The sequence below is a fragment of the Cryptomeria japonica genome, chromosome 2 (genome assembly GCF_030272615.1).
Source record: "Cryptomeria japonica chromosome 2, Sugi_1.0, whole genome shotgun sequence".
Taxonomy (NCBI): domain Eukaryota; kingdom Viridiplantae; phylum Streptophyta; class Pinopsida; order Cupressales; family Cupressaceae; genus Cryptomeria; species Cryptomeria japonica.
This window is the reverse complement of record NC_081406.1, coordinates 613,724,537-613,750,704: the sequence shown is the minus strand read 5'-3', so window position 1 is coordinate 613,750,704 and position 26,168 is coordinate 613,724,537. Positions and strand designations below refer to the sequence as shown.

At 37.1% G+C, this 26,168-nt stretch overlaps 1 protein-coding gene across 2 annotated transcripts in view; it reads left to right on the top strand.

The window, feature by feature from the left end:
• LOC131064287 (potassium channel KOR2) overlaps positions 1–26,168 on the top strand; it is a 276,576-nt gene that overhangs the window by 72,573 nt on the left and 177,835 nt on the right. For both annotated transcript variants that reach the window (XM_057998385.2, XM_057998387.2), the window contains exons 5-6: positions 6,929–7,224; positions 15,013–15,093. In XM_057998385.2, coding sequence (XP_057854368.2) covers positions 6,929–7,224; positions 15,013–15,093 — 377 coding nt within the window. The remainder of the gene's footprint in view (positions 1–6,928; positions 7,225–15,012; positions 15,094–26,168) is intronic.

Sequence of the window (26,168 nt, the reverse complement as noted above, 5' to 3'; positions counted from 1 at the left end):
CCGAGGTTATTTTCCTTAGCCACTTTCTTTCTTGCTCCGGAACTCCAGAATTCCAAGGTTCTGAAGTTCCCTTCCTTCCCTTAGCCTTTCTTCTGTTCTCCTCCTCCGGAACTCCGGAACCCCGAGGTTCCGAAGTTCCTTCCCTTTGCTGCCTCTCCTTCTCCCCCGGAACTTCGGAACCCCCAGGTTCCCAAGTTCCTAAGTCTTCAACCCCGGAACCCTCAAGTTCCCAAGTTCCTAGTTCTTCAACCCCGGAACTCCGGAACCCCCAGGTTCCCAAGTTCCTAAGTCTTCCCAACTTCAGTGACCCAGGTCTCCAACTTCGGAGACCTAGGTCTTTGAACTTCCTAAGTCTTCTACCCTGGAACTCCGGAACCCCCAGGTTCCCAAGTTCCTAAGTCTTCAACCTCGGTGACCCACAACCCCGAAGTTCCCCAACTACGTTGACCTAGGTCCCCGAAGTTCCCCAACTCCGGAACCCAGAGGTTCCGAAGTTCCCCTTCTCTCTTTAGCCCTTTCCCTCTCTATCCTAGAACTCCGGAACCCCAACGTTTTGAAGTTCTTTCCCCTTTTTCCCTCTCTCCCTAGTTCCTCCAGAACTCCGGAACCTCGAGGTTCTGAAGTTCCTTTCCTAGCCCTCCTTTCTCCTATCTCGGAACTCTGGAATCCTGAGGTTCCGAAGTTCCTTGCTCCTTCCCTTGTCTTCCTCACTTCGAGAGTCCGAGCTTCCAAAGTCTCCGAGCTTCCTTCTGACTGGTGACACTTCCGAATGGCATGATCGACACTCAAGGCCTTTAATGCTTCGATAGTTTTGGTGACTCTTTGTGGAGCCACAAAGGTGTATTAAATGTTTTGGTAGGATTTCTATCAAGGGAGGTACGGGGGCCATGCTGGGTGACTTATGTCATGTCTGACTTTGGAAGGTCAGTCAATCTATCTTTCTCAAAATTTCCTTTAGAGGTATGGCTAGGTTGCTTGCATGTACAAGTCAAGTGTATGCACTTCCAGACTAACATGCAGCAGTCATGATCACCATTGTAACTCATTTTTCTATATAAGGTTGTTAAGCCTCATTGTAAGGGGTTCTCTCCCTGCTGCCTTGAGCTTTCTTATGCTCTTCTCTTCTCTTGAAGATTTGTAATCTTTTGCATTTCTGCAACTGTAAGATTGGCTTTTGGCCTTATGATTAATTCAAAATCTCCATTCTCGCCTTCCTTCAACTTATGTATGATGTGTATGTGTTCTTACCTCCATTATAAGTGTATGTTTGTGGTTTCCTCTCACATGTATGCTGTGTTAACTTGTTTTTTGAGTGTGACTTTGTGGGAATCCTTCTCTCCTCTTGACACTTAGAAAATTCTAACCTCCACACATGCGTTTGGATCACTCATGCAATTGAAGTTGTGCATTTCTTGGGTGTTTCAGTCAATTCTTTGTGTCATCTCGGTAGGGAGAGAAACAATCTCTTATCTGGGTGCATCACCTCCTTTTATTTCAAGCATTTTTTTCTTCCCTTTACCTCTGCAAGTTGTTATGATAGGCTTAGGAGTAAGTTTTGAAGTGTTGAGTTGGTTCAACATCTGTACCTAGAATGAGAAGGAAGCTGGCCTTCTCCGGAGATACAACCCCCTTGTGCAAGGTCCCACACTTCGGGGTTGTTTCCATGTTTCACAAGGTTGCTGAGTTGATAGCTTAGCAAGGGTGCAAGCTTTTGTGATAACAGTAATCTTTGTTATTATGGGTTTACGGGTTTAGGGTTTAGCCGACCTTGTCAATAAGGTTGATGATCTGTACTTATAGGTAACTTATTCATGTAATTTGGATATCGATGGGATCGATGGTTATGTCTGCATTATCAGAGGAAGGTTTATGTGCGAACAAGTGATATCATTCGATGAAGTTTTTTGTATTGTAGGGCAGACATCTGTGCTTAACTGGAACTGTATCAAGCATTAGGAGATGCTACTTTCATAGTTCATTCTTTCCGGATTGTAGTTCGATGTTTTTGTAAGTCAGCGAGACTTCTTTTTGTGATGAGCAGTGAGCTCTAGGCAGTTGGCCTGATTGCAAGTGCAATCCCCATTGCAATTTCACATACTGTTGCAGAAGTATTATTTGATTGTGGCTAGGGTTTCCCACCATGGTTTTTCCCTTTACCAGGTTTTCCACGTCAAAATATTGGTGTTAGGTGTACTATGCTTTCATGTTCTATCCTTCATTGTGATGGTTTCTTTGTGCTCTGGTTTAATGGTTTTAATATGCATTAGTTTCGATTACTGATGGTAAATTGATTCACCTCCCCCTCTCAATTTACTCCCGGTATCAGATCTGTCCAACAGACACAACATTATAAACAACAAGCATGACCTCCTCGGCTGATTTGTTTTCTAGCAAGGCACAATGTGTATTGTTCAATTCCTTTGAGCATCGTTGGTCACCTTGGAATAGGTCCTGGGTTTCTTCTTCTCTTTAACCAGAGGCTGTCCTATTCGAGAAAATAAATCTTCCAAACTTATAGGTGGCCTCACTGCCACTTTATTCACATCTCGAGCTCTCAACCACACATGAGTTATGGATTAACCAGAAGTAACTACCATCTCTCTGCCTTGCTCTCTTGAATCTGTAGCAAATTTTGTTTCTGCTCTTGGCTGGTCAACTAGGGATAGGAGCTAATTCCCCTCAGCATCTTGTTCCTTTTCTATGGTCGAATTTTCTTCAACCTCACTCAGTAACTGCTGGGGAATCTCAACTGCATGTTGTTCATCATTTCGAGAGGGAGCCTCGTCCTTGTCGTCCTTATTTTTACCTTCATTCTTTTCAACTTCTTCATCACCCTCTTTATCATCTTTATTGGGTCGGATTTCTCCTTCTTCAATTTGATTTTTGGGGCCCTCCAGATCAATGATCTGCACGTTTTGATCTTGTACATTGGATTCCTCGTGATCAGTGACCCGCATTTCTTGTTGCTGCACATTAGGCCCTTCTTGGTCTGTTGTTTCAATGACAGCTAAATCCACTTGCTGCACAGGAGGGGTAGATTGTCGCTTTACCGTGGTTGTATCTTCTGCTGCTATAAGATCTTCTGGTGAGGTGGCAGCAGATGCTCTCCTTATTGTTAACTTGTTTCTAGAGGGAGCCTTAGGTGACTGGCTTTTATTTCTTCAGGACCTCTTTAATGCCCTTGACCCTTTGCTAGCCTTTGCCTTCTTTCGTTTCTTTTCAAGCTTCTTTTCACCCTCTCCTTTTGCTGCACTCGATGCCTCTTCATCCTCTGATGAATGAGACTCAAGGTCTCCCATCAAATTGTAGGTGAACTGTACCCCATCATGGGTTAGTTCCTCAATGCGCTGATTCATCCAGGCATCAGTGTATCTCCTGGGTCCCTCCATTATGATTTCCAAATAGATGACAAGATCTTGAGACTAGTTGATTAAGGTAGGGGGGTGATCTTTTACGGCCTCATAGGCTTGGTGCTACACGCAGTCTCCATAGTCAACTAGCTGGTCTGGGACTCGAGCATACTTAAAAATTCTAATTTGGTGCATGTTGAGCCTAGAGTATTCTCTCTTGTGGAGCTCAAAATCATCAGCACAACTTGCCCAGTAATCTTCTATGTTCATTTTGTGCTTGTAGTGATGGCCATAGGCTTTTCGTCCAAGTCATGTAGGTTCAAAGCTTTTTTTGCAGAGATGCTCTTGCAAGTAGTATGAAGATAGCTCCTCAATCGACTGCTCGACCTGCATAGGGATTTTGAAGTACACATCATTGTCCGCTATCGCCATTGTGAAGGAGACTCCTGAAATCTTTTTGTCTCTGAAAATTTGCCCAGTTGCATGTGCTTGTCTTGTGACCTCTAGGAGCACCATCTTATTGGTAGGATACTTGGGGAGTTGGTATGGAGGGTCCTCAAAGTTTGAGATTCTCAGATAAGAGAATCGAGAGAACTAGATAAACCAAGTCCCATACTTCCATATCAGTTCAATTGCCTGCTTGGACAGCCTTTGTTGCAATCCTTCTTGCATAGTTCTAACCATGTACATGTTGAAGGCATCATTCATGCACTCATATTGACCCACTGCATATTCTATATTGTTCCTCTCCCTTTGGCTTATATTGTAGAAGTGTAGCTGAGGGTAGCAGGCGTACACCTTTATTTGGTTGGGCCCATTCCAATGTCACCTAGGTGGATTAATCCCAACAACCTGGGATGTTGGGCAAACATATACACCATATAAGAAGACATTGTGAAGCACCTCTTTTCCACCAACTGTACCATTTGTTCATGTATGTTATTGCTGATAATTTGAGCCCAATCAAACTTGATTTTCCCCACAAAGACCTCCTCTGCATAATAGAACATCCACTCCTCAAACAGATTGGGGTGGGGCAGCCCCATGACACAACCAAAAAGGGTGACCATGTCCCCGTATTCTTCATTGAACTCACTCATGTATACCTTTTTGAGGATCCTGGAGCTGTGGGGCCTCCTTTCTTTAAACCTGTTGTCATTCACTTTTGAAATATTCTTATCCTCGTTCATTTTCCTCCATGGTATGTTGTACTTTCTTTTTTGTGAATATGCATACTTGAATATGTTCTCTGGTTATGTACAGTTATTCTTTGTTTTCTATATTTAAGAGTGGTCTTTGTAGTAACTTATGCATATTTTTCTCTATTTGCAAGAGAGGAATGTTGGTTGAAAATTTTATACACCTTGGAAGGCGTGCAAAATTATGGTTTCAGCTACAGTGTGTGAGTTAAAACTCTCCTAATTCTAAGGGAAGGCTCCCCCTTTCCTACTATTACAAATTAACTATAACATATAAACACTAATCTAACTTGGGTGAGACAATATCCTTTTCTTTTTCAGAAAAAGATGATATTCTTTTCTCTTTTCTGAAAAGAAACCGCAACCAGAGTAACAAATACAACTATGGCATAAGAACACAATGGATATAGGAACAAGGTTTCAACACAAAGTCTGAAACTCAAAATGCCTTCTTAATATTTCTTGAGAAACCAATTTACAAGTATAAAACACAAATTCTATATGACTGTAAATTTTTTCAGAGTTTTCTTGCTTGCTAAAAAGATAAAAAATACCAAGAGCACCCTTCGATATATATAGGAGAGGAGTTGAGAGAAAAAAGTTGAAGTCCAACTAACTTAGAATTTTTCCACAACCACTATAGCTAATTATGACTTATTCCAAATTACAGTCCTATTGTATTTCGACTTGTAATTTGTTTACATGTAATTACAAGTTACAAGAATGCAAGTAATCCGACTACTTGCAATTAAAATTTTTGGCATTATATGTAATTTATCAAAGGGAAATTACAAATGCATAATTGAAACTAATCTAAGTGTCCAAGACACGACTTTATTTACATCATCCTCTGTCTAGGAAGTCTTCATGCTGCTACAAGATGTTGGCACTTAAGTATTCAAGATTGGTGAGTATATTTGTCCAAGAACATCAACTTGCATCATTGATAGTTCTTATTTCCTTTGCCAATAAACTCTAATCTCATCTTTTTGCTTGGGGTAATACTGATTCTTTAGGAGAATTTCTCTCTGTGCTTATGACATTGTACTCTTTTCAATTTATATCACTACTATCATCAAAATATGATAGCACTAGCTTTTGTTTATTGTCCTTACATGCATTGAAACCCCTTGCAATTGGGTCTCTAGGACTTGATTACAAGTGCAAAAGTATTTAACATTCTTGCAATATCGGCTTGCATTTGGGTTTCAAAGACCCGATTGCAAGTAATAATATAATGGCAATAGAAAGACTTGCAATCGGGTTTCTAAGACCCTAGTGCAAGTAACTTGTAATCGGGTTTCTAAGACCCTACTGCAAGTAAAGTTAACTTGTGACCGGGTTTCTAAGACCCTATTGCAAGTAACTTGTAATCGGGTTTCTAAGACCCTACTACAAGTAAAGTTAACTTCTAATCGGGTTTCTAAGACCCTACTTGCAATGACATCAAAAAGTTCCTACTTGCAATGAGGAACTCAAAACCCGAAATTGCACAAAAAGATAGGAAAATGAAAGCAAAAACCAACCAAAACTTGGACAACAATGACAAACACATCCACTGATGATTTGACATTAACAAATACGAGTCTTAAAACTCGTAAAACGTGCCTTAGAGAAGAAAACTATGAATTTTGATTAAAAATTTGAGGGGGTTGTAAATTATTTGGAAGTTCAAAAATTGAGATAACAAGGAACATAATTGGAACATTTTAATTTCTTGTTTGCATTTGTGAACAAGCATGATTTTCCCCTCATGTTGTAAAGATAGGATAATTTTCCGATTTTATGATTGATTTTGCTTTTGACAATTTGATCCATGTAGTCTTGTCTTTAAAAGTTTAAAGCGTTGATCTTGCCTTGTGTGTTTTAAAACATGTTTTTAGTTTACATGATAAGTTTTTCCTAAATTATGTGCCATATATCAAAAGCATTGCACTATACAAAAGTATACCAATTAGTTTTCCTTCGGTACACATTTTGATAGATATAGCTACATAGATTCAAAATGGCTAGTTTCTTGCATGGAACCCCCACAAAGAATATGTAAAATAAAATAAAATGAAAAACAAGAAAAAATAGAAATAAAAATAAATCAATAAATGAATCAATGAAAACAAAATTATAGGGACTTTAGCTATCATGCAGCCTTTGTTTCATGAAATCAGAACACTTTGCATCAAGTTACATCTGTTTAACATAGCATTACATGATGTGAAAACAATGAGCTGGCGAAATTCTTCTGTGTTGATGTCATAGAGAAAGCAGTTTTAGTACTGAAGTATTTTTTTGTTCTAATTTCTAATTAGTCTGGAAATTTTATTGGCTGATCAAATGAAAACTTTGAATCTCACCTGAATTCATTTTCTGATAATCTTACAGGTTATGGTGACATACATGCTGTGAACACAAGGGAAATGATATTTGTTATGATATATGTTTCATTTGACATGATTCTTGGTGCCTATTTGATTGGTAACATGACAGCACTAATTGTTAAGGGATCCAAGACTGAAAGATTTAGAGATAGAATGACCGATCTCATCAGATACATGAATAGAAATAAGCTTGGGAGGGACATAAGGGCACAAATTAAGGGCCATGTGCGTTTGCAGTATGAGAGTAGTTATAGTGAAGCTATTGTTCTTCATGATATTCCAATATCTATTCGTGCAAAGGTATGTGTAGACATTCAGAAAATAGATTCATTGCATATTACAGTTGATGCTTTTAACCACAAGCATTAGTTGCTTGAGCTGGATTTCTTACAATCAGGTCTCTACATATTGATTTCACAATATCATTATTTTTATCCGTTTCCCCTAGCTATGCTTGTTCTTTTTCTTTACCAAATGATTATTTTTGTTTCTTTGAGAAATGCCTTTGTCAACTTCTCACTGTGATTTATATTTTTTCAGCCACTTTAGCATCGGAATTATTGAACCGAAAGTTAAAATATTTTGACCATGAAAGTGCTAGTTTGTGTTATAATTGTAGGTTGTCACATCTGGGATCCTCCACATCTCAAAATTAGTGTTTTGATGAAATTTCAATGATCGAATATATTGTTCGCAATGCTTATGAAAAGTAATATTGTTTCTGAATGTTTGTTGAAGTAGAGTAAATAAAATTATTGGTTTACTTTTTATTTGATAAATAAAAGTTTGAGGAAAGGTGATCTAGAACACACTTTAAAACAGACTGGAAGAAATAAATAAATTATTTAAATGCCTACTAATGGCCAAAATAGATCACTTGGACTTGAAATTACACCCACTTATAATAGAAAAGACTTAGGATAGAGAAAATTCTATGATTAAAACAGAGAAACAATCAAAACAATGAAGCAACCTGAAAAAAGTAATTTCAAATACCCAACATCGAATTTGAAACACCAAAAGCTCATGCCATAATCTTTCACTTAAAACTGCTCAATCAATACAAAAAAGATCTTCAAACCATTTCTAGGTCATGTTCTCCTCTTCACCAGCTTTCCAAAATAGTTTGAATTTTTAAATTTTGTTGAGAAATGACAAAGTTATCACAGTTTTGCTAAGACTTATTTAGTTTGGTTTTCAAAAATCCATTTAACTTCAACATAGCTCTTCTTCCATGGATTTGCCTCCAGTTAAAATCATCATGCCTCATTTAAAAAAAAAGAGAACATCAAATCAAAGCACCGGAGTCCATAAATGCTCTAATACTAAATTGAAAATGGTAGAGAAAACATAGTGTTGTGACCTTTTCACACATCACCCCATTGCGAATGGGGACCCCCCTTTTTCTTGCATAGATTGGTTACTTTAGTTGTTTTAGGGGTATTGATTCAGCATAATTTGACCTTTAGGGAGTCTTTCTCTAAGAAATTTGCATGGTGTGATGGTTCAAGTAGGCCTCCAGGATTCTAAGATGGTGAGCTTTGCTCTCAGTAATTGCCATTCATTATGCTAGGGTTGTTAGATTGCGGATCAACCTAGGTAAGAAGGGTTGACTTTCAAAGGGTTGCGCTTTCCTTGCAAATTAAAGAATAAAAGCCTCTTTTGGATGTCCGAATTTTCTAGATTAATTGAGATGCTCCAATCTGCAAGAGAGCGATACATGCTGGTTCCTCCAAACTAAGAAGTTGATCAACTCTAGAAGACGAAAGTGCTAAGTTTAAAGGATTAATCAACCATCTAGGTAAAAAGAATTTTAACTTGCAACATCTTGAAAAGGCCTGTGGATCAACTTAGGTTGATAGGAAATAAAATTTTCTAAGTGAAGACCTGCGGATCAACTTAGGTTGATAGGAAGTGAAAATTTCCTTAGAAAAATATTAAGCCTCAAAATCAAGGAGGGCTTGCAGATAAACTTAGGTTGATGGGAAAGTGGAATTTTCTTAACCAAAATATCAACCCTCAAAGATAAGAATGGAGATACGGATCAACCTAGGTCCTAGGTTAATGGGAAGCAAAATTGCCTTAGTCAACTTTAACCTCCCAAAGCAAAGCAAAGGATGCACACCAACTTAAGTTGATAAGAAAAACAATGCACACAGACTTAAGTTAATAGAGAAGCCGGCCTTCTTAAGAAAAGGAAAGGGTGCGGATCAACTTGGGTTGATGAGAAAGACAAGAAGGTAAAAGGTTAACCTCTAAAACGTAGAAGGTAGAATTCTGCCCATTTACTTCAAGAGATGCAAGATAACCATTGGGAAGTTGAAGTTTAATTTACCTATTTACAAATCGAAGAGGGAAGGAACATGAAGCGAAATAAGTTTGACAAGTAATGAAGCAAATTTGGAAGATGTTTGATCAAACATCAGGTTGGCTGGGCAGATATAAAGGCAAGGCGAGTTAAGTTGGAGAAAATTTAAAAAAAAAACGTTTCATTTATTTGCCAAGTCGGCTAGGTAAGAACATGCGATTCCCCTTGGTGAATTTTAAAGAACAATAAAATTGTTAAGCCATGTCGGCCTTCCTAAGAAGATGGAAGGGTGCGACTTCCCATTCAAGGCTTATATATGATGGAAAGGAAGCATTTTACATGAAAACAAATTTAAACCGAATCACCTCTGCTCTTCTAAATTCGTACAACATCAGGGTGATCTTCAAATCACTTCAAGAAGTACTATCAACCTTGCGTAAAGAGGAAAGAAGGCTCCACCAACCTCAATCAAACAAAGTTGTTTTGAATCTGCATCAAAAAAAGATAGCAAATTCATTCTAAGGACAGAAAATTAGAAAACTAATTAGATGAAGTGTTACGAAATTGCCCTAAGAAGATACAGCTGGAGAGAGGACTTTTGAACATCAAATTGTGTGCAAGAAGAATCAAAAGGGGCTGGTCAATAACCAAAGCCCAAGTCGTTTTTCAAATTCTGATTTCTGAGTGGTGACTAAACTTTATTCATCCTTGACTCAGAGATCAAATTGCAGGACTTAATCAATTGTCCCAGAGGTTAAGAGAGAAGGATATATCTCAGATTTCTGAGTAATAATCAGACTTTTCAGAGCCACAAAATCAGGTTTTGTAATGCAAATTGAATGAATTGTCACGCTATCTTCCAGAATTTAACATAACTGATTCTAAGTTTTGATTTTGTAAATCTGAAAGCATTTGTATTCACAAGCAGAAAATCAGAACTTAGGGGTATGTTTGGAATTAAGCTTTAAAATGTCCTTTAAACGTTCTAACTTCTAGCTTCGTATAGGAACATGTTAGGAGAAGGTACAAGAAAAGATCAGATTAAGACAGTACTCAGTGGCTTAAAACAGTACTCAGAGGCTTCTAACCAGAATCTCAGATAACTTCAAGATGGAAGAAGTTGGGGACACCAACTTGGAGCAATTCGACTTTACCAAGTTCAAGAGGAGGATGTTCGGCACACGGGATCAAATGCCCTCTACCATGGCCACCAACATGATTAAGAATGAAATTTGTCAAGTTGTTGGCAGCTTCCCACCAGCAATCTAATGTAATGAATTAATGGTGGAGTGTGCAAGACACTAAAACCCCCAAGAAAGGTCAATAGTGGCACCCAATGGAATGGTTTTAGCACACCTTGCATAAGAAGCAATTAGAGAGACATTTGGTATCCCTCACTATGATGGGATGGTTGACATGACTAAGAAAGAGTCAGCAGCCTTTTTTGAGAAAGCATACAGAAGATGTATGAATCTTATTACCTCGGATTGGGTAAGTGGACCAAAGAGACCACAATCCAAAATACTGAAGAAACTTGTATACTCTGATTTTTAAGGGAGAATATGGTGATATGGTGTTCATGCTGAATAGAATCATGGGACGTCTGCAAGGAATGATATTTGAAACATGGATGTTTTGTTTTGTATAGGAAGTCTCTCTAGGCTTAAAAATGATAAATTGGGCCAAGTTGATTAGTGATAACTTAGACATTCAGTTGAGAGAATTGGAAAGAACAAGAACATTGTACATGAGTTCTTATGTGGTGTATGCATTGGCTAGGCACCTAAGATATAAAGGATTGATATGCAAGGGCGAGGTAGGTGTTAAGAAGGGGAAACTCAAGGTTTATGACTGCTATCCTCAGCTGCAATTACATGAGAAGCAACACTTCAAAAGAGTCTACGTTGCATTCACAATGTATCTTTACCCGATTATTGCAAAGAGGAATACATAGAAGATTATTAAAAGGAGCTATGGCATTGGTAGAAAAGTTTGGTTCATGGTTTATACTTTATCCACTTTCCCACTTTTTCATACATCCGAATTCAAGAGTGTTCATATCATCTATATCATCTCCCATGATATCCCACCGATAGGATGGTACTACTTGAAGTAGTAAGACAACTAACAGAGTTTGATTTTATCCAAAAAGAAGAACAAAGGCAGGGGATTTCATATCCTATTTCAATTGGTAAATTGGTAGAGACATGCTATTCAGATCAAGCCCTCGAGACAACGAACATAGAGTTGGAGTTCTATAAACTCGGTGTGTACAGACAAAGATCATGCTTTGATCCTTACCACAAGATACCTACCATTAGAGGGAAAAGGTATAAGAATAGAATTGACGTGGAAGATTTTTGGGCAAACCTTATAGATGAGTTAGCTGTAAGAAAGAAGATGTGGTCCAGGATGTCAGTTGATTTCATTAAAAAGTGTAACATCTTTCCAATTCCAGATCAAGTCAAAGATGAAGGAGAGCATGTATTACCACTATATGAACAAGAAAAGGATAAACCTATTTTAATACGTAATGGGTCGCAGCCTGAACTCACTGATATCAGCATGTTAATGAAGGATGTGTTAGATAATTCAAGATGGTGGGTTGATCAACAAATCAACAACTTGAGAGGTCAAGGGATATCACTTACATATGGTAAGATGGACGAAGATGATTCTTCTTCTGAGGAGGATGAAGCAATGAAAAAAAATGAAGTAAATAGTGAAGGAGAGGTTCAAGTCTCCAAGAAAAGGAAGAATACAATTGATAATTCTCAGGAGGGTAGAAGTGTCCGAAAGGAAGTTGCCAGTGTTGAATCTCAACGGAAGAAGTCAAGGACAAACACTACTTCCTCAATCGCAAGTGCTTCCTCAATAGGGGAGTTAAGAATGAATTGAAAACTTCAATTGAAAAAAACAACTTGGGAAATGGACAAAGAATGGAGCTACGTACTCTCGAGATAGGACGTCACCCATTCAAATTCACCTTGAAGGAGAAAAGAAAATCATGATAGAGGATTTGGAAGATCCTAGCCTAAATAAAAGTGAGAAACAAGATATTTTCATTTCAGCAAAGAAAGGAATTAGTGGTGATAGCAGATTGGAGGATGAGATGGAGTTGTCTACAGTTCCTGATTGGCTAAAAGAGAGAATGAATAAGAAAGCAGCTGTAGAAGTTCAACCCATTAAGGATATAGATGATTTCTTTGCAAGGATTGATAAAGCTAAAGAAGAGAAGAAGGTGAAGAAGTTTCCCACATCTCCAGAGATAATTCAGGGTCACGCATAATGCAAGTAGCAGTCCCCATTGTTGACAAGCGAAGAGAAGAAATTACCGCCATGGAGTATGAGGTTAGAACAATTGACCTTGGGCACACAACTGAAGAACAAGAATTTCAAGAATTGGGTGATACTATCACATCAATCCGGCAAAGAGTCCACGGAGTAGAAGAAAAGAAGGATAAGTTGGAGACAAAGAATTCAAGATTGAAGGAATACATACAACGGCTAATAAAGCCAGTTAGATAGGAAGATGAAACATTTTTTCACCTCCTTCCATCACACAAGAGTCTTTTGAGAGCCTTGAGGGAATGAAAAATTAAAACCAAGAATTGAAGAAATGGATAGAGAACATCTCAAAGCAAGTAGAAGGATTTCTACAAGAGTTGGTAAGAATATACGATGAGATATTATTTTTCAGAGGAAGGGTTCGATTCATGGAAAATCAGTGGGAAGATTTCCCGATGGCACAAGATAAGATGATTGCTCATCTTAAAGTATTGCGATGTATTCCTACTTAAATATTGACACAAGAAGTTGTAATTGAAGAAGGGAACATCCATGACTTCTATCGTTGGCATAGCTCTTCGATGATGATAAAGACAATGCTTGATAGGGTGAAGGGAGAATGTGAAAAGATAGAGGAATCAACTAGAGGAATTCAATCAAAGATCCTTGTATTATTGGAGTTGTTAGGACAAGAGATGAATGAAGAAGATGGTTTGGATTTTGAAGAGTTGAACGGGAAGGTGAAGAGTGTCTACTTCCAAGGGTTGGAATCCATTCAAGAAAGCTAGTTGAATGATATCCTTTCATTCATGATTTTCATGAGTCATCTCCAAAGAAGACAAGCAAGTGGGAGAAAACTCTCGAAACCTGTACTAATCAGTTGGACGTGGTAGATTTGTAGCTTGATTCTCTGCCAAGTATCACCACAAAAGAGCTTGAGTTAGTCATGACCAGATTCATTGCATATGGAATCAAAGAAAGGGATAAGGGAAACAAGGTTCTAGAAGACAATTTGTTGGATGATTAGTTGTCATCTAAATTTCTCATTGGTTCTTTCTCTTCATTGTTCGTGATGAAGATAATGCTCCACCTTTATTGCATAACATTTATTAATTTTGTTCTAAACCCTAATTAGGGATTAAGTGGTTTGATCCTGGCCTTTGATTTTAGGGAAATCGTGGTGCTTTATTCTTTTGGAGCTCTATATAAGCTGCCATTTTTCATTTGTAACCAACAAGAGAGACTTGAAGAATTGTTGCTATTTTTCTGTTGGATTAATATAAGACATTGAAGTGTGGTGATTTTATATTCCATCCTTGGAGTGCTTGCATGGTTATTCATCTTCTTAATTCAAAGTTTTGAATTTAATTTAAGCATCTAAGTTGAATGATAGAACGTTGTGCGTGATTCATGGTGAAACTCTTATGTTCAAACTACTTGCGCTTAGCTAATTGTTAAGCGCTTCGTGTGGGCAAATGAATTTTCATATAGAATTAACTTCAATTATTATTCAATCATTGATATGCATTCAAATGATGGTGTCTTCGTTTGATGGTAATTTGAAAATCATTCAATTCCCTTAGAAGATTGGACTAGCCTTTGTGAAGTTGTTCTTTGTATGTCGAAGCAAAGACTAGTAGAGTTTCATCATAGTTGTCCCTCATCCTTGCATTCTTAGGAGTAGTTTAATATCCCTCAAACCTTCAACTTTTGCATTCTTTTTATCAATCATCTATTAGTAATAGCAAATGATAGAGTAACATTGCATATCATTCGAAAAGCATTCTTTGAAACCAAGTAGTCAATCTCTTAAGAAACATATATGTAAGATCCCTTGAAGGAGCAGTAAATCACGTCAACCAATTGAGCTATCTGCACATCAAGACCTGACTAAATAAACCTTGGAGTCATCTTGGTTGATCATATGACTTAGCATCTAGGAAGATTTTGATCAAGAGAGGTTAGAGTAATTTTGTTATTTTATTATGTGTTAGAGGTGTCTAAAATACACATCAACACATAGAAAATCAAATCAAACCATTTTTGCATAGCAAAATAACAAAAAATAATATATGATATAATATTGATTCTTTTCAAATGATATACAATGATTTCCAATGCAACTTTATAAATCCATTTGTATTTCCTATCCACTACCCAAAATTACTAATGGGAATGCAACTTCCCACAAATAATTTATTATAAACTAACAAAAAAACTAACCTATTATTTATTTATAAATTAACATCTAAATGTTTATTCTAATCTATATAAAACTATCTATTGATGTAATATTTCAACACATACTTGTCACCATATCAGGCTATCAACAATTACACTCTCACACACTTGCCTTTAGCTAACTATGCAAAATAAAACATTATTTTTTCAAATACTTGCCTGAAATTACTAAAATATCTTCAAATTTGAAAAACCGTAAATTTTGGTTGCTATCATTTCTTTATATTGATATAACTCTAGTTTGTATACAGGTCTCCCAATCATTATATATGTCAGAGGTTGAACAGGTGCCTCTTTTCAAGGGATGTAGCTCTGAATTTATAAGTCAGATTGTAAGTATCCTTCTCATTTCTATCTTATTTTTAGGGGAGGAAACAATTTTTTGTTGATGCTGTAGAAAATGTACATGTTATTTATTTTGCTCGAGGTGTTTTCAAATTTAAATGTTATTTTGTAAAGTTTCTTTATGACTTTGATAGTAATCATTTCCCCTCCTTAGAGGAGTACTATTTCATAGGGGTTGGTTTATTGTTTAATAACTTGGTTTATTACATCAAGATAGAGCTATTTTATTGAGTTGTGCAGAAACCTAGGCCAAACCAAGACTAATTCCACATGGGTACGAATTTTGGTTTGCATCTAGCTTAAGTTTACTTAGGGGCTTGCCTAATTTCTCTAGTTTCGGCTTGGGTATGTTTTGGATGTGCTTGGACCAAGTATAGAGGCTTAGAGTAGGACCCTAGTTGTTTGATAATGAACCGAGGGAGAATCTACATGGGACTAGTTTTTTTTTTTAAATGAAAAAAAAAAAGCCTTAAGCCTAACTAAAAAATTTCGTTAGTCTTCATTGAGGATGAAGGGCATGAGGATTCTATAAAATGTCATTTGCATGGTGTAGGAAGTAGGAGTGGCTTTGGCATTGCTTTTCCTTACAACAAACTAGCTGATGAGATCGATGCTCTTGATGAAGAACAATATGATGATTTATATTGATTTTATATGTGCCGATAGCCTAATACACTAAACAATTTTGATTTATCTTTAATGTTTGAGAATTTACGTTAAATTATCAATTATTGATTTTGCTGTATATTTACTTTGTAATATCCCCATTTTTTTAACAAAGTCGAAACGGAGAACCCAAAACTTCTCTCTGTGCTCAAAGACTAAAGGGAAGGTTTATAGGAGAGTTAGCTAATAATAATTTATTAAGTTGTCAAAAACGACTAAATTATATTGTTAGAGAGCTCTAAATTTAATATTACTTTGGCCCAAAAAGCAAAATAAAAAGTTATTAAGTGGAAAACCATGAATATTCAAATAAAAGAAATATTAGTTACCTAAATTGTAATTAATAATTTAAAGAAGAAAAGATGAATATTCAAAATGAAATTATTTTTAAGGTTGTTGCAAAAAGCACAAAAGGAAAATATTGGAGGAAAAAACATTCATTCTATCATTTGCCGAATTTTCAGAAAACCTTTGTGTAGAGCTCTAGCTTGACATTTCCTTTGAGGATGGAAACCTGTTGTGACCTAATCACACATCACCCCTTTCCAAATGGGGACCCCCTACTTTTTAGGTCCTCTTGGTCTTTTGGTTTTGGTTCTTTGGGTCTTTTCGCAGCAATCCCTTCAGGCTCCCTGGTTTGCAAGTGTTTTGATGAATTTTGATTAAGTTTGCAACTAATTTGAGCAAATTTGACTAAGTCTGGAACCTGTTGTGTTTTGTCTATTTTAGGGTTTTGCCCTTCAGATTTGGGTTTGAGGTCATTTTCTTAGGTTTTTTGAAAATATGAACGTTGCAATGAAGTCAAGACCCTTCAAGGAAGCTTCCAGTGAAATTTGAGCGAATTCTGAGCACTATATTTAGTTTCACTATCTCGGATTGGCCTAGTTTTGTCAAAAATCAAACTATTTTTAGCAGTTTCTATTTTTAGTAAGTGTCACCCTGTCCCAGTTTGCCCTAATATGATGTTTGGAAGTACTTACTATTTTTAGTAAGTCCATTTTTGGCAAGTTCATCTCAGGCACTGGTTAGGACACTGAAGGCACAACATTCTTGAAAATTCCAAGCCTAAATCTGAAAAGTTGAAAAAGCAGACAGTTGGTTAGGAAAATGGCTAAGTATGAAGTTCTTTCCTAAAGTGGAAAAAGCATGAAAAATCTTCTAAGGCACAAAACATCAACTGCATTCTGAAAATGGCAAAGAAATCCAGATGATGAGCAAAAATGTCTAAGCACGTAAGAATTTATAAGTTTGTCAAATTCCTTCATCTTGATCAAAAGGTATATCAAATGAGGAATGAGCATCAAATCCAAGGCAAGGAAGATTTTCCAAGATTGATCAAGAATCCTCCACCAAGGCAAAACGATGCTCTAGATTGGATGAGGGTGCCAAAACAAGGTAGAGGAGGAATTTTCCTCCAAGTTGAAATTATCTCCACAAGGTGAAATTAATGCCCTAGACTGGATATGGGCGCTAGAAAGAGGTCAAGGAGGAATTTCTTGAAAAATCCAAAATTCCTCCTAGTGGAATTAGCGCCCAAAATGGCGCCGGAAGGGCTTGGTGGAGGAATGGCAAGAAAAGTCCAAAATTCCTCCTTCACAGCAAAATTCCGCCCAAGTTGAGATACAGGCACCAAATAGAGGATAGGGAGGAATTTCCCTCTAAAGAACAAAATCCAGCACCAAGTGAGATTTCCGCCCAAGACTGGAAGAGGGAGCCAAATGAGGGTCATGGAGGAATTTACTCATTCAAACAAATTCCTCCTACATGTGGAATCAACACTCGAATAGGTGATGGAGCACCAAAATGAAGAAGTGGAGGAATTCCAAGTTTTTTCCAAAATCCTTCATTGAAGATAAACACTGCCCAAGGAAAAAATTGAAGTGAAATTTAGGATTCAAGGAGGAAAATTTCAAGTTTTCAAAAAAATTCCTCCTCCATGAAGAAATTATGCCTAAGGCCTAGGGTTGAGCACCAAAATACTATTGAGGAGGAAATTCTAACAATTTCCAAAATTTCTCCTTCTAGGATGAAAATATGCCTAAGGTCACAGAGAGGAAAACGTGGAATTCAAGGTTCAAGAAGAAATTCCTTTCTCAGGGAAGAAATTTGGCTAGGAAGAAGAAATTTCAAGACGAAGGAAAAATTGACTAAGAGAGAATTTTCTCTCTAGAATCCTCCTAAATTCCATACTCAAAATGAAAAGAATTCCTCAAAAAATTGGAAAAGTGATGGATTGAACTAAAATCTCCTTTAGAACAAGGTAAGCACAAGAACACGAGAAAATTCTCTCTACAAGAATTTTCTCACTCCCAAAAATCCAGACGAATGGGATTCTTGCCGAAGTGGATAAAATTGTCAAATTCTTTTGAGGAAGAAAAATCTTTCCAAATATATTTATGAATCCAAAATGAAAATATTTTTGCAATTAATGAGTTGGCGACATGCAAAGGGAATATTCTGCATTCATGACACAACTTGAAAATTTATGGAAATTTCCGTTTTTGAACTCAATGTTGATGGCGGGATCCATTTGCATGGTGAGTTGTCAAAGGAAACATGACACATTTTAAATGCAACTGCCAATTTTAACCTTTCACCAAATTAGCAACTTGGAATGGCAGAATCTAGCAAGGCTGCAAGCACTTCCTGACAGGCCTAGATCAAGAATGAGCTAAAGGGATTCCTTCCAGAATCAAAGATTATTTCAAAGTGGAAAGAAATCAGCGACACCATCTTTGGAACTTTTCAGCTGGGAGGATTCCGGAACAGAATCTTTGAAACAGTTGGATGTGCTCCGTCAGCCATCTCCACCAAGATTTTCAAGAGTGAGATTGTTGTAGCTGCCGGTTTCCCTCCAGCCGTCCAATGCCCAAAGCTGATTGTGGAGTGTGCAAAACATTATCATGCTGAGAGAAGAGTAATTTTGGCGCTTGAGGGCAGGCTCCTGGCCAACCTGACAGTTGAAGCAATTGGGGAAACATTTGGAATTCCGGCATACCAGTCTATGACTTACAGAACCAAAGAGAGAGCAACGATGATATATGATGTTGGTGTTGAGAGATGTGCTGGAATAATTAACAAAGTTTGGTTGCAGAAGCCAAAACCACATATTTCCAAGATGCACAAGCATATCACCAACTTTGACTTGAAGCAGGAATATGCAGACCTTATGCTAATGTTGAGTAGAATTATGGGATGTCCACACACCTTCATGTTTGAAACTTGGATGTTTTTCTTCATCAGTGAAGTAATGGAAGGCAACGAAATTGTAGATTGGGCAAGGTTGATCAGTCACTACTTGCATGAGTAGCTGAAGAATTTGAAACAAAACTAGACCCAATCTTTTTTATATGAGTTCATATATCATCTATTCGCTAGCAAGAATGGGCAAATTCAATGGCTTGCTACGAAAGGGACCCATGGGATGTGGACCAAGACAGTTGAAAGTCCATGATTGCTATCCGCAGTTGCACTTGTATAATATAACTTCTTACAAGTTAGTCAACGACACTTTTACAATGCACATAACTAGGTTGTGTTGATGTGTTTTTTATGCACATGCGAACACAAAATAAAATACCAAGGTATCTTATCCTCTCTTGAACAAAGCTTCCCCGAATGCTGAAGATTTCGCTGAAGGATCAATCGAGGCAACTCCAAGGTTCTTGTATGTAGGTTCTCTACTTGTGGATAAGCTCTTGCGGTATGATGTGATTTGCTGGAATCACAAGGGGACATACATTGATGACCTGAGCATCTGATTTACTATGGATATCACTGGAACGTGGGTCTTTACTGATCCTTGATTTTTTTTAAAAGGGAAAAAGGATAAGGGTTGGAGAGGAATCTAATTCTAATGCTAAGAATGTAGGAGCAATGGATGACCTTTGATGAAACTCTAACTAAGTCTTTCTTTGACATGCTATGATCATCTCTACAAGGTTAGTGCGATCTTCTAAGGATAGCTTTATGATGTTCAGATCACCGCTACAAGCATAGACACTGTTAGGTTGATGCATATCAATGAAGAAGTGATAATTGAAGTTAAGCTTAAGTTGAATGATTCCAGTTGACTACGCAAGGCAAGTTTGCAATCAACAAACCGCTAGTAGTATGGATATACAAATTTCACCATTGATCATACAAATTCCTTCCATTCATCTAATAACATGAAATTAAATTTGAGAAGTATAGAGACAGTGCAAATTGTCGAATCAACACATAGAATTCACCATTTCTTCAATGAAGTTTACATTTCTTTTGCAACAATGTCATGACAACAATCTTTGCCTTCTCTTTCTACTCTACCCTAAAAGCTAATTGCTCTTGAACTACTAGTACTGATTATTGACTATCTCTAACTATTCCCCCGACTATTAACCTTTACAAATGAAGAGCCAGGGCTTTATATAGAGAGCCCTTTACAAATTGATGGCTCTGATTGACTTAGAATCAATGGCTAGGATTACAAGATAGAAACCCTAATTAGGGTTTGTTATAACAAACTTCCTTTGCCAATGAGAAAATTACATTCAATGAGTGTGGACCAATAGGAAGTAGGGGTAGGTACACCGAAGTTTGTGCCATCCTTGATAAATTAGGTACATTGAATCTGGACATGCTGAGGTGGACCAATCCAACTGGAGGAAAAATGACTGGGATGCCACCTTGTTTGATGTTTGTGTCTTGGTTGATCTCTTTTCTGTCTTTTGACGCAATGAATGATGTACCTCCTTGACTCCCATATGCTTGATGAGGCTTCCTCATTGTCAAGTGTTCTTTCTCTGGTAGCATACCTAGTGTCATTCTTCTCTGTCATCATGTGGTTTCTTCATGTGGTAGAATGAGGTCTTGAGGCTAGCTTGCAACTCCTCGAACACTTGAAGTCTTCCAATGCTTCAAAACACCTTGAGTCGTGCTAGGAAACGAAGGAACTACTCTGTGAAAAATGATTGGGGGCCTAATTCTTCTTCTTTGTTGATAACAATCCTCACTTGTCTAAATTCAGCAGCACTACTCTTGTTTCTCCAAGCAAGGGTATTCAACTGTGAGATAATATCCTCTTGTTCACCTAGAAATAAATCCTCATCTAGTAAAACCATTTGGAATCATACTGCGAAAATCTTTAGTGGTTTGATACTTCTCCTTGGGTGGCCCTCCTAGTGCCAATTTTGTTGGTGGTTGTTTTATGCATGTTCAACACAGAATAAAATACCCACAGATATCCTATTCTCTCTTGATCAAAATCTTCTATGTGCTAAACAGCTGAACCGTGTGATCACAAAGATGATTCCAAGGTTCCCAAATGCGTATGGATAATCTCAATTGGTTCGTTGTGATTTGCTAGTAATTTCAAGGGGGACTTACGTAATTGTTTGAGGAGTTAATCAATCTAAGGATTTTGCTGATTCCCAACACTTGTAACTTTCTTTTTTTTGGAATGACTTTGCAATAAGCTCTTTCCAATCCTACTTCTACTAAGACTTGGAAAAATGGGAAAAAGGGTGAGGGTTTAGGAAGATAATTCTAATCCTAAGCTAATCCTATGAACTCTAGAGATAGAAATTGCATAATTGGATTTTAAACCAATTCTTGTTTCGCCAAATTCAACAACTACACAAGAATGGTGCTATCTTCTAAGGTATTCAAAATATTTTCATACCACTTATATTCACCAACATATTGAACACTGGATATAGTAATAGAAGTTAGGTTTTCATTTACTTTTTCTTACTAACTTTGCAAAATAATTGCAAATCATCCAATTATAAAAAGTATGAACACATCAACTCTACATTAAGCAATTTTATCAATCCTTCATTGAATCTATCAACTTGGAAACTAAATCTATTTTAATGAGAGCCGAGAAACCATGCTAACTTGCAAAAGTGGACAAAGATTCACCAAACTTCAATGAATTATGTCTATTAGTTAAAAAGTATCACTACAACAATTTCTCCAAAATCTCTCTCTAACAAATGAAAAGAAGAGGGTTTATATAGAGGGCTCATTACATTCCAATGGCTCAGATTGATTCTCCAATCAATGGCCAATATTTTACAATAAAGCCCTAATTAGGGGTTTTTACAACAAACTCCTTTTGGCCAATGTGAAAGTTACAATATTTTGAATAACCAATGATAAAATAGGAGCCATTATATATCTTCCACTTGTTGAGTATGGTTCATTTCACTTGGACATGCTTGACTTGGAACCCTTTGATTGGTTGATTGATGACTGGGATGCCACCTCAGCTTGCCTTGTAGATTTGATTCCTCATCATGAAGAAGTGTTGATACTAGTGTTTTAAGACTCGTGGACTCACCACAGACTCGTGAGTCCATGGGAGCCATGAGTCAACTCGCCAAGGACTCGCGAGGCGAGTCCATCTGAAAGACTCGCGCGAGTCTTTTGCACGGACTCGCGAGTCTTTCAGATGGACTCGCGCAACCTAGAAAAAACGTCATGCAAGCTTTAAAAGTGATTTTTTTATTTTTGTCCCTCATTTGGCATTCTTGCTTGGTTATGACAGGTTTGTAGGGTGTAAAGGAGGAGAAATACAAAGAGGAAGATGTAGTCTTCTCTTTAGTTTGTTCATTGTTGTTTTTCACATTTGGAGTTGGACATATCATTATATGTAATTTTGTAAAAAATTATAAACTTATGCTGCTATTATACAATTAAGAGTTGAAACTATGAGTATGAATGATGAAATTTCAAATATTGCATGTTTGTAGATCATATGACGTGTAATGTTTCAATTATGGTTCTTATGTTATCTAAATGCATTAATCTATATGTTTTTTTTTGTAAAACTACGGTTTTTGTTTTGCCGAGTCTTTTGCGAGTCTTTCATGAGTCCGAGTCCAAGTCTGAGTCCAAATTTTTGGTTTGCCGAGTCCGTGGCGAGTCCGAGTTTTAAAACTTTGGTTGATACCTTAGGCAATATCTCTTGATACTCAACATTTCCAATTACTGATGTGATGAAGATGTTGGGACATATTTCGAAATTGCATCATCTTTGGATGATCAACTCTTCTAACTTTGATTATCTCTTTTGAAATTGTCTTTCCTTGTTGATCATTCTTACATTTTACTCTCATATTTGGGAATTTTCATCCTTTGTAATGCATTTCATCCTTGATCCTTGCTTTAGTCTTGAATTCATTTACTTGATATAGGGATACCTCCATGTTGCAATATTTCTCAACCAGGATCACCTCTTTGTACTGACTCCTATTCTTGGATTTCCAAAGGAAATTCAAGATTGTTAGAACATTTTCTTCATCTTCACTTTGATCTTGTGCTTCTTGAACAATCCTCTATATTGATGAGTTCTTTCTTTTGATTTTGGATTTCGAAGGAAATCCACTGTCGATTTAGAGTCTTTCATCCTTGTATGATTTGTTCTTGAATTTCTTGATGAAGTGTAAGTCCTTTGTTCCATTCATCCTTGGATTCCACCTTGAAGTGTGATTGTTGATATCCTTTTGAATGTAATCTTTCAACTTCATCATCCTTGTGAATTCCTCCTCATGGCATTGTTTAAGTTTCTTCATGAAGTTGTCCTTGATTCCATGCAATTTTACTTCTCAAAGCCCTTTAAAAATCTGGAAATTGTCCTTCACTTCAAAAATTCAGGGATAATTGACTAAATTCTGTGATTTTGTCTTTAAATATGGTTGCTAAGTCTAAGTGGATGTCTTGAAAATCTAAGTTAGAAATCGATTGTGGGCTTTGATTTTTGATCAGCCCCTTTCCTTATTTTCTACGATTTTAAAGGTCTGATTCTTCTTGGAAAGTGGCTGGTCTGATGCTCTGATTTTGAAATTTGAATGGTCATTAAGGGAATTTGCACCTCTTAGGGACTAATTCGTCCCAGCCTTTGATTGCTTTAGCTTATGAGTATTCCCAATCGTTCCATCAAATGGAATGGTGGAGAATCATTCCATATAGGGACTATTAAGTTCTTAGGAAAATTTCGCTCAGCCTTACGTAATATTCTTTAGAGAGGAATCTGATTTTCCCTCAAACTTGCTGGTCTATTGCTGGTATATTTCATTCTTCATCATGTTGACTGCTAAAGAAGATGGCATTTGATTCTTGTTGGTGTAAATAATTATTCATCATGGATAATATTACACCTTAATTAAGTTTACTTAGGTAATGCATTTCATTGTAGATTGGGTATGAGACACTTGGGTGTTTGTGCCACATTGGGATAGTGTGTGTGTGTAGGAGAATTCCCACCTTTTATGGTGTGATCTTGTTACTACTTTATCATATCCACTTATTGTGGAGTGATAATTCCACCTTCGATGGGTGATCCACCTCGTGGAATATCCATATAGCCTTGCCTATATATGCAAACTCATATTCTTTGTATGTAACAACTATTGAACAACTATTGATCATCTATCTATTGATGAGAATACAGTTTATTCTTGTCCTATATTTTGTCTCTATTTTGTACTTTTCATTGAGCTCTTGATCTTGGCAAAATCTCACATGGTATTAGAGCCATTAGAGCGTCATTGATTCGTCCTTGAGAGGCATTATTGCAACATCAAGAGGCAGATCTGAGGAGCAACATCTTTTGGAGGCATCCTAGATCAGATCGAACCAAATCATTGCGTTCGGGTGGCCGTTTACATGAATTTTGAGTATAAATTTGACCTATTTTGGTGAAAAACAGATTTCGGGCTTGGAGGAAAATTTTTGCCCAATTTGTGCGGTATGGTATGGATTTCGAATTGTTTTTCAAAAAAAATATTTTTCTACAAAAAAAATATTTCTATTTCTATGAAAAAATTTCGCAAGTTTGTTTTGAAAAAGCGAAAGGTTTTTTTTTAAAAAAAAAAAATAATAAAAAATTAATTTTGGGGGTCCAAAGACCCCCCCCCCCCCGTGACCCCGTCGTATTGCAGGTTTCAGGGCCGCTATGTCCTTCCTGCGCCTCTGTCGTGATCTTTGTGCATCCCCCACGTCCTTCCAACATCTTCCTTGCCGTCCTTCTGGTGATCTCTCCTGCCGGCACCCTCTTGCTCCTGTCGGCCCCCTCCTGCCAGTACCGAGCTTACCCCCGACACCGGCCCCGACCTACCTGCCTTCTAGCAACCTTCTCCGACACGGCTGTTGACCACCCTGCTGTGTAATATCCCTTGGCTAATCTGACCTTGTTTCGCTTATTTGAACCCCAAGGAAATTGTCAAACACTTGGCATACAATGTTTGAAGCCGCTGTAGTGAATTCTTTATTTGTCTTCTTTGGGTTTGTAGGCTGCAAATGAAGTTATGGAAAGCTTCTAACAATGCAAAGTTGTTATAGAAATGATATACTAGCTGTTTTAGACCTTTCCACACATATGTAATGATTGAAATTAACTGGTACAGCTAGTTGACATTAAGACAAACACTTGTCATGCATCCCAATGTATACCTACAGCCATTAGGCATTTAAGCAAACAATTGGCATGAAAGCTAAGTGGCTGATCAATGTTGAATGTTACCATGAATGTGGAATATGCAAATTATATCTCCATTAAACATATGCAACCTCCAAGTATTTCATGATATAATCATAATAGAAAATGATGCAATGAAGTAATGATTTTCTAATACAATGACCATAGATAGAAAACCTAGTATTTCAATGGCTGCCTTGATATATTGGTTTGATTCTCCTCATATGCAAATCCCTTGTCAAATATATATAGCTGTTCAACCTTTCTAAATCCCCTTCTATAGAACTCAAACTACTGTAGCGCACTGTTCACGGCACTGTAGCGCACTGTTCACGACACTGTTCATGTGCACTGTTCACGGCACTGTAGCGCACTGTTCATGCGTACTGTTCATGGCTCTGTAGCGCACTGTAGTCTCTTTCAATCTGCAAACAAACTCTGAAATAAACCCTCCAATCAGCTCAATATTGACTTCTGAATGAAGCCAATTCTCACAAGCATAATCAGATGATATTGCACACCCTCTATATGCTGTTACAATGAAGAAGCCACGCTCTCCAATGCCGACAAGCCTTGAATCCTGCAGAAACCCTTGGTATTCTACACTTCAATGCTCCAGAGAAACTTCAATCAAAAACTCCAATCACATAATCAATCCCCCTTCTCTTCTTTTCAAAAGCCTTATATATATTTCCCATGAAGGTTTGATTTTCTCCAATAAGGCATTAAATCAATTAATGATATTAAATGACATTTAATGATATAATATTTTCACTTTGTCATTTAATATTTCACCTTGGTAAAAGAGCCACAATTAATTAATTAAATGGCCCCCTTTAATGATACTTGGACCCTTACTTAAGTTATAATATAAAATTATATTATAACTTAATAATATAAGCTCAAAACATTAATGTTTATTTAAACTAAATA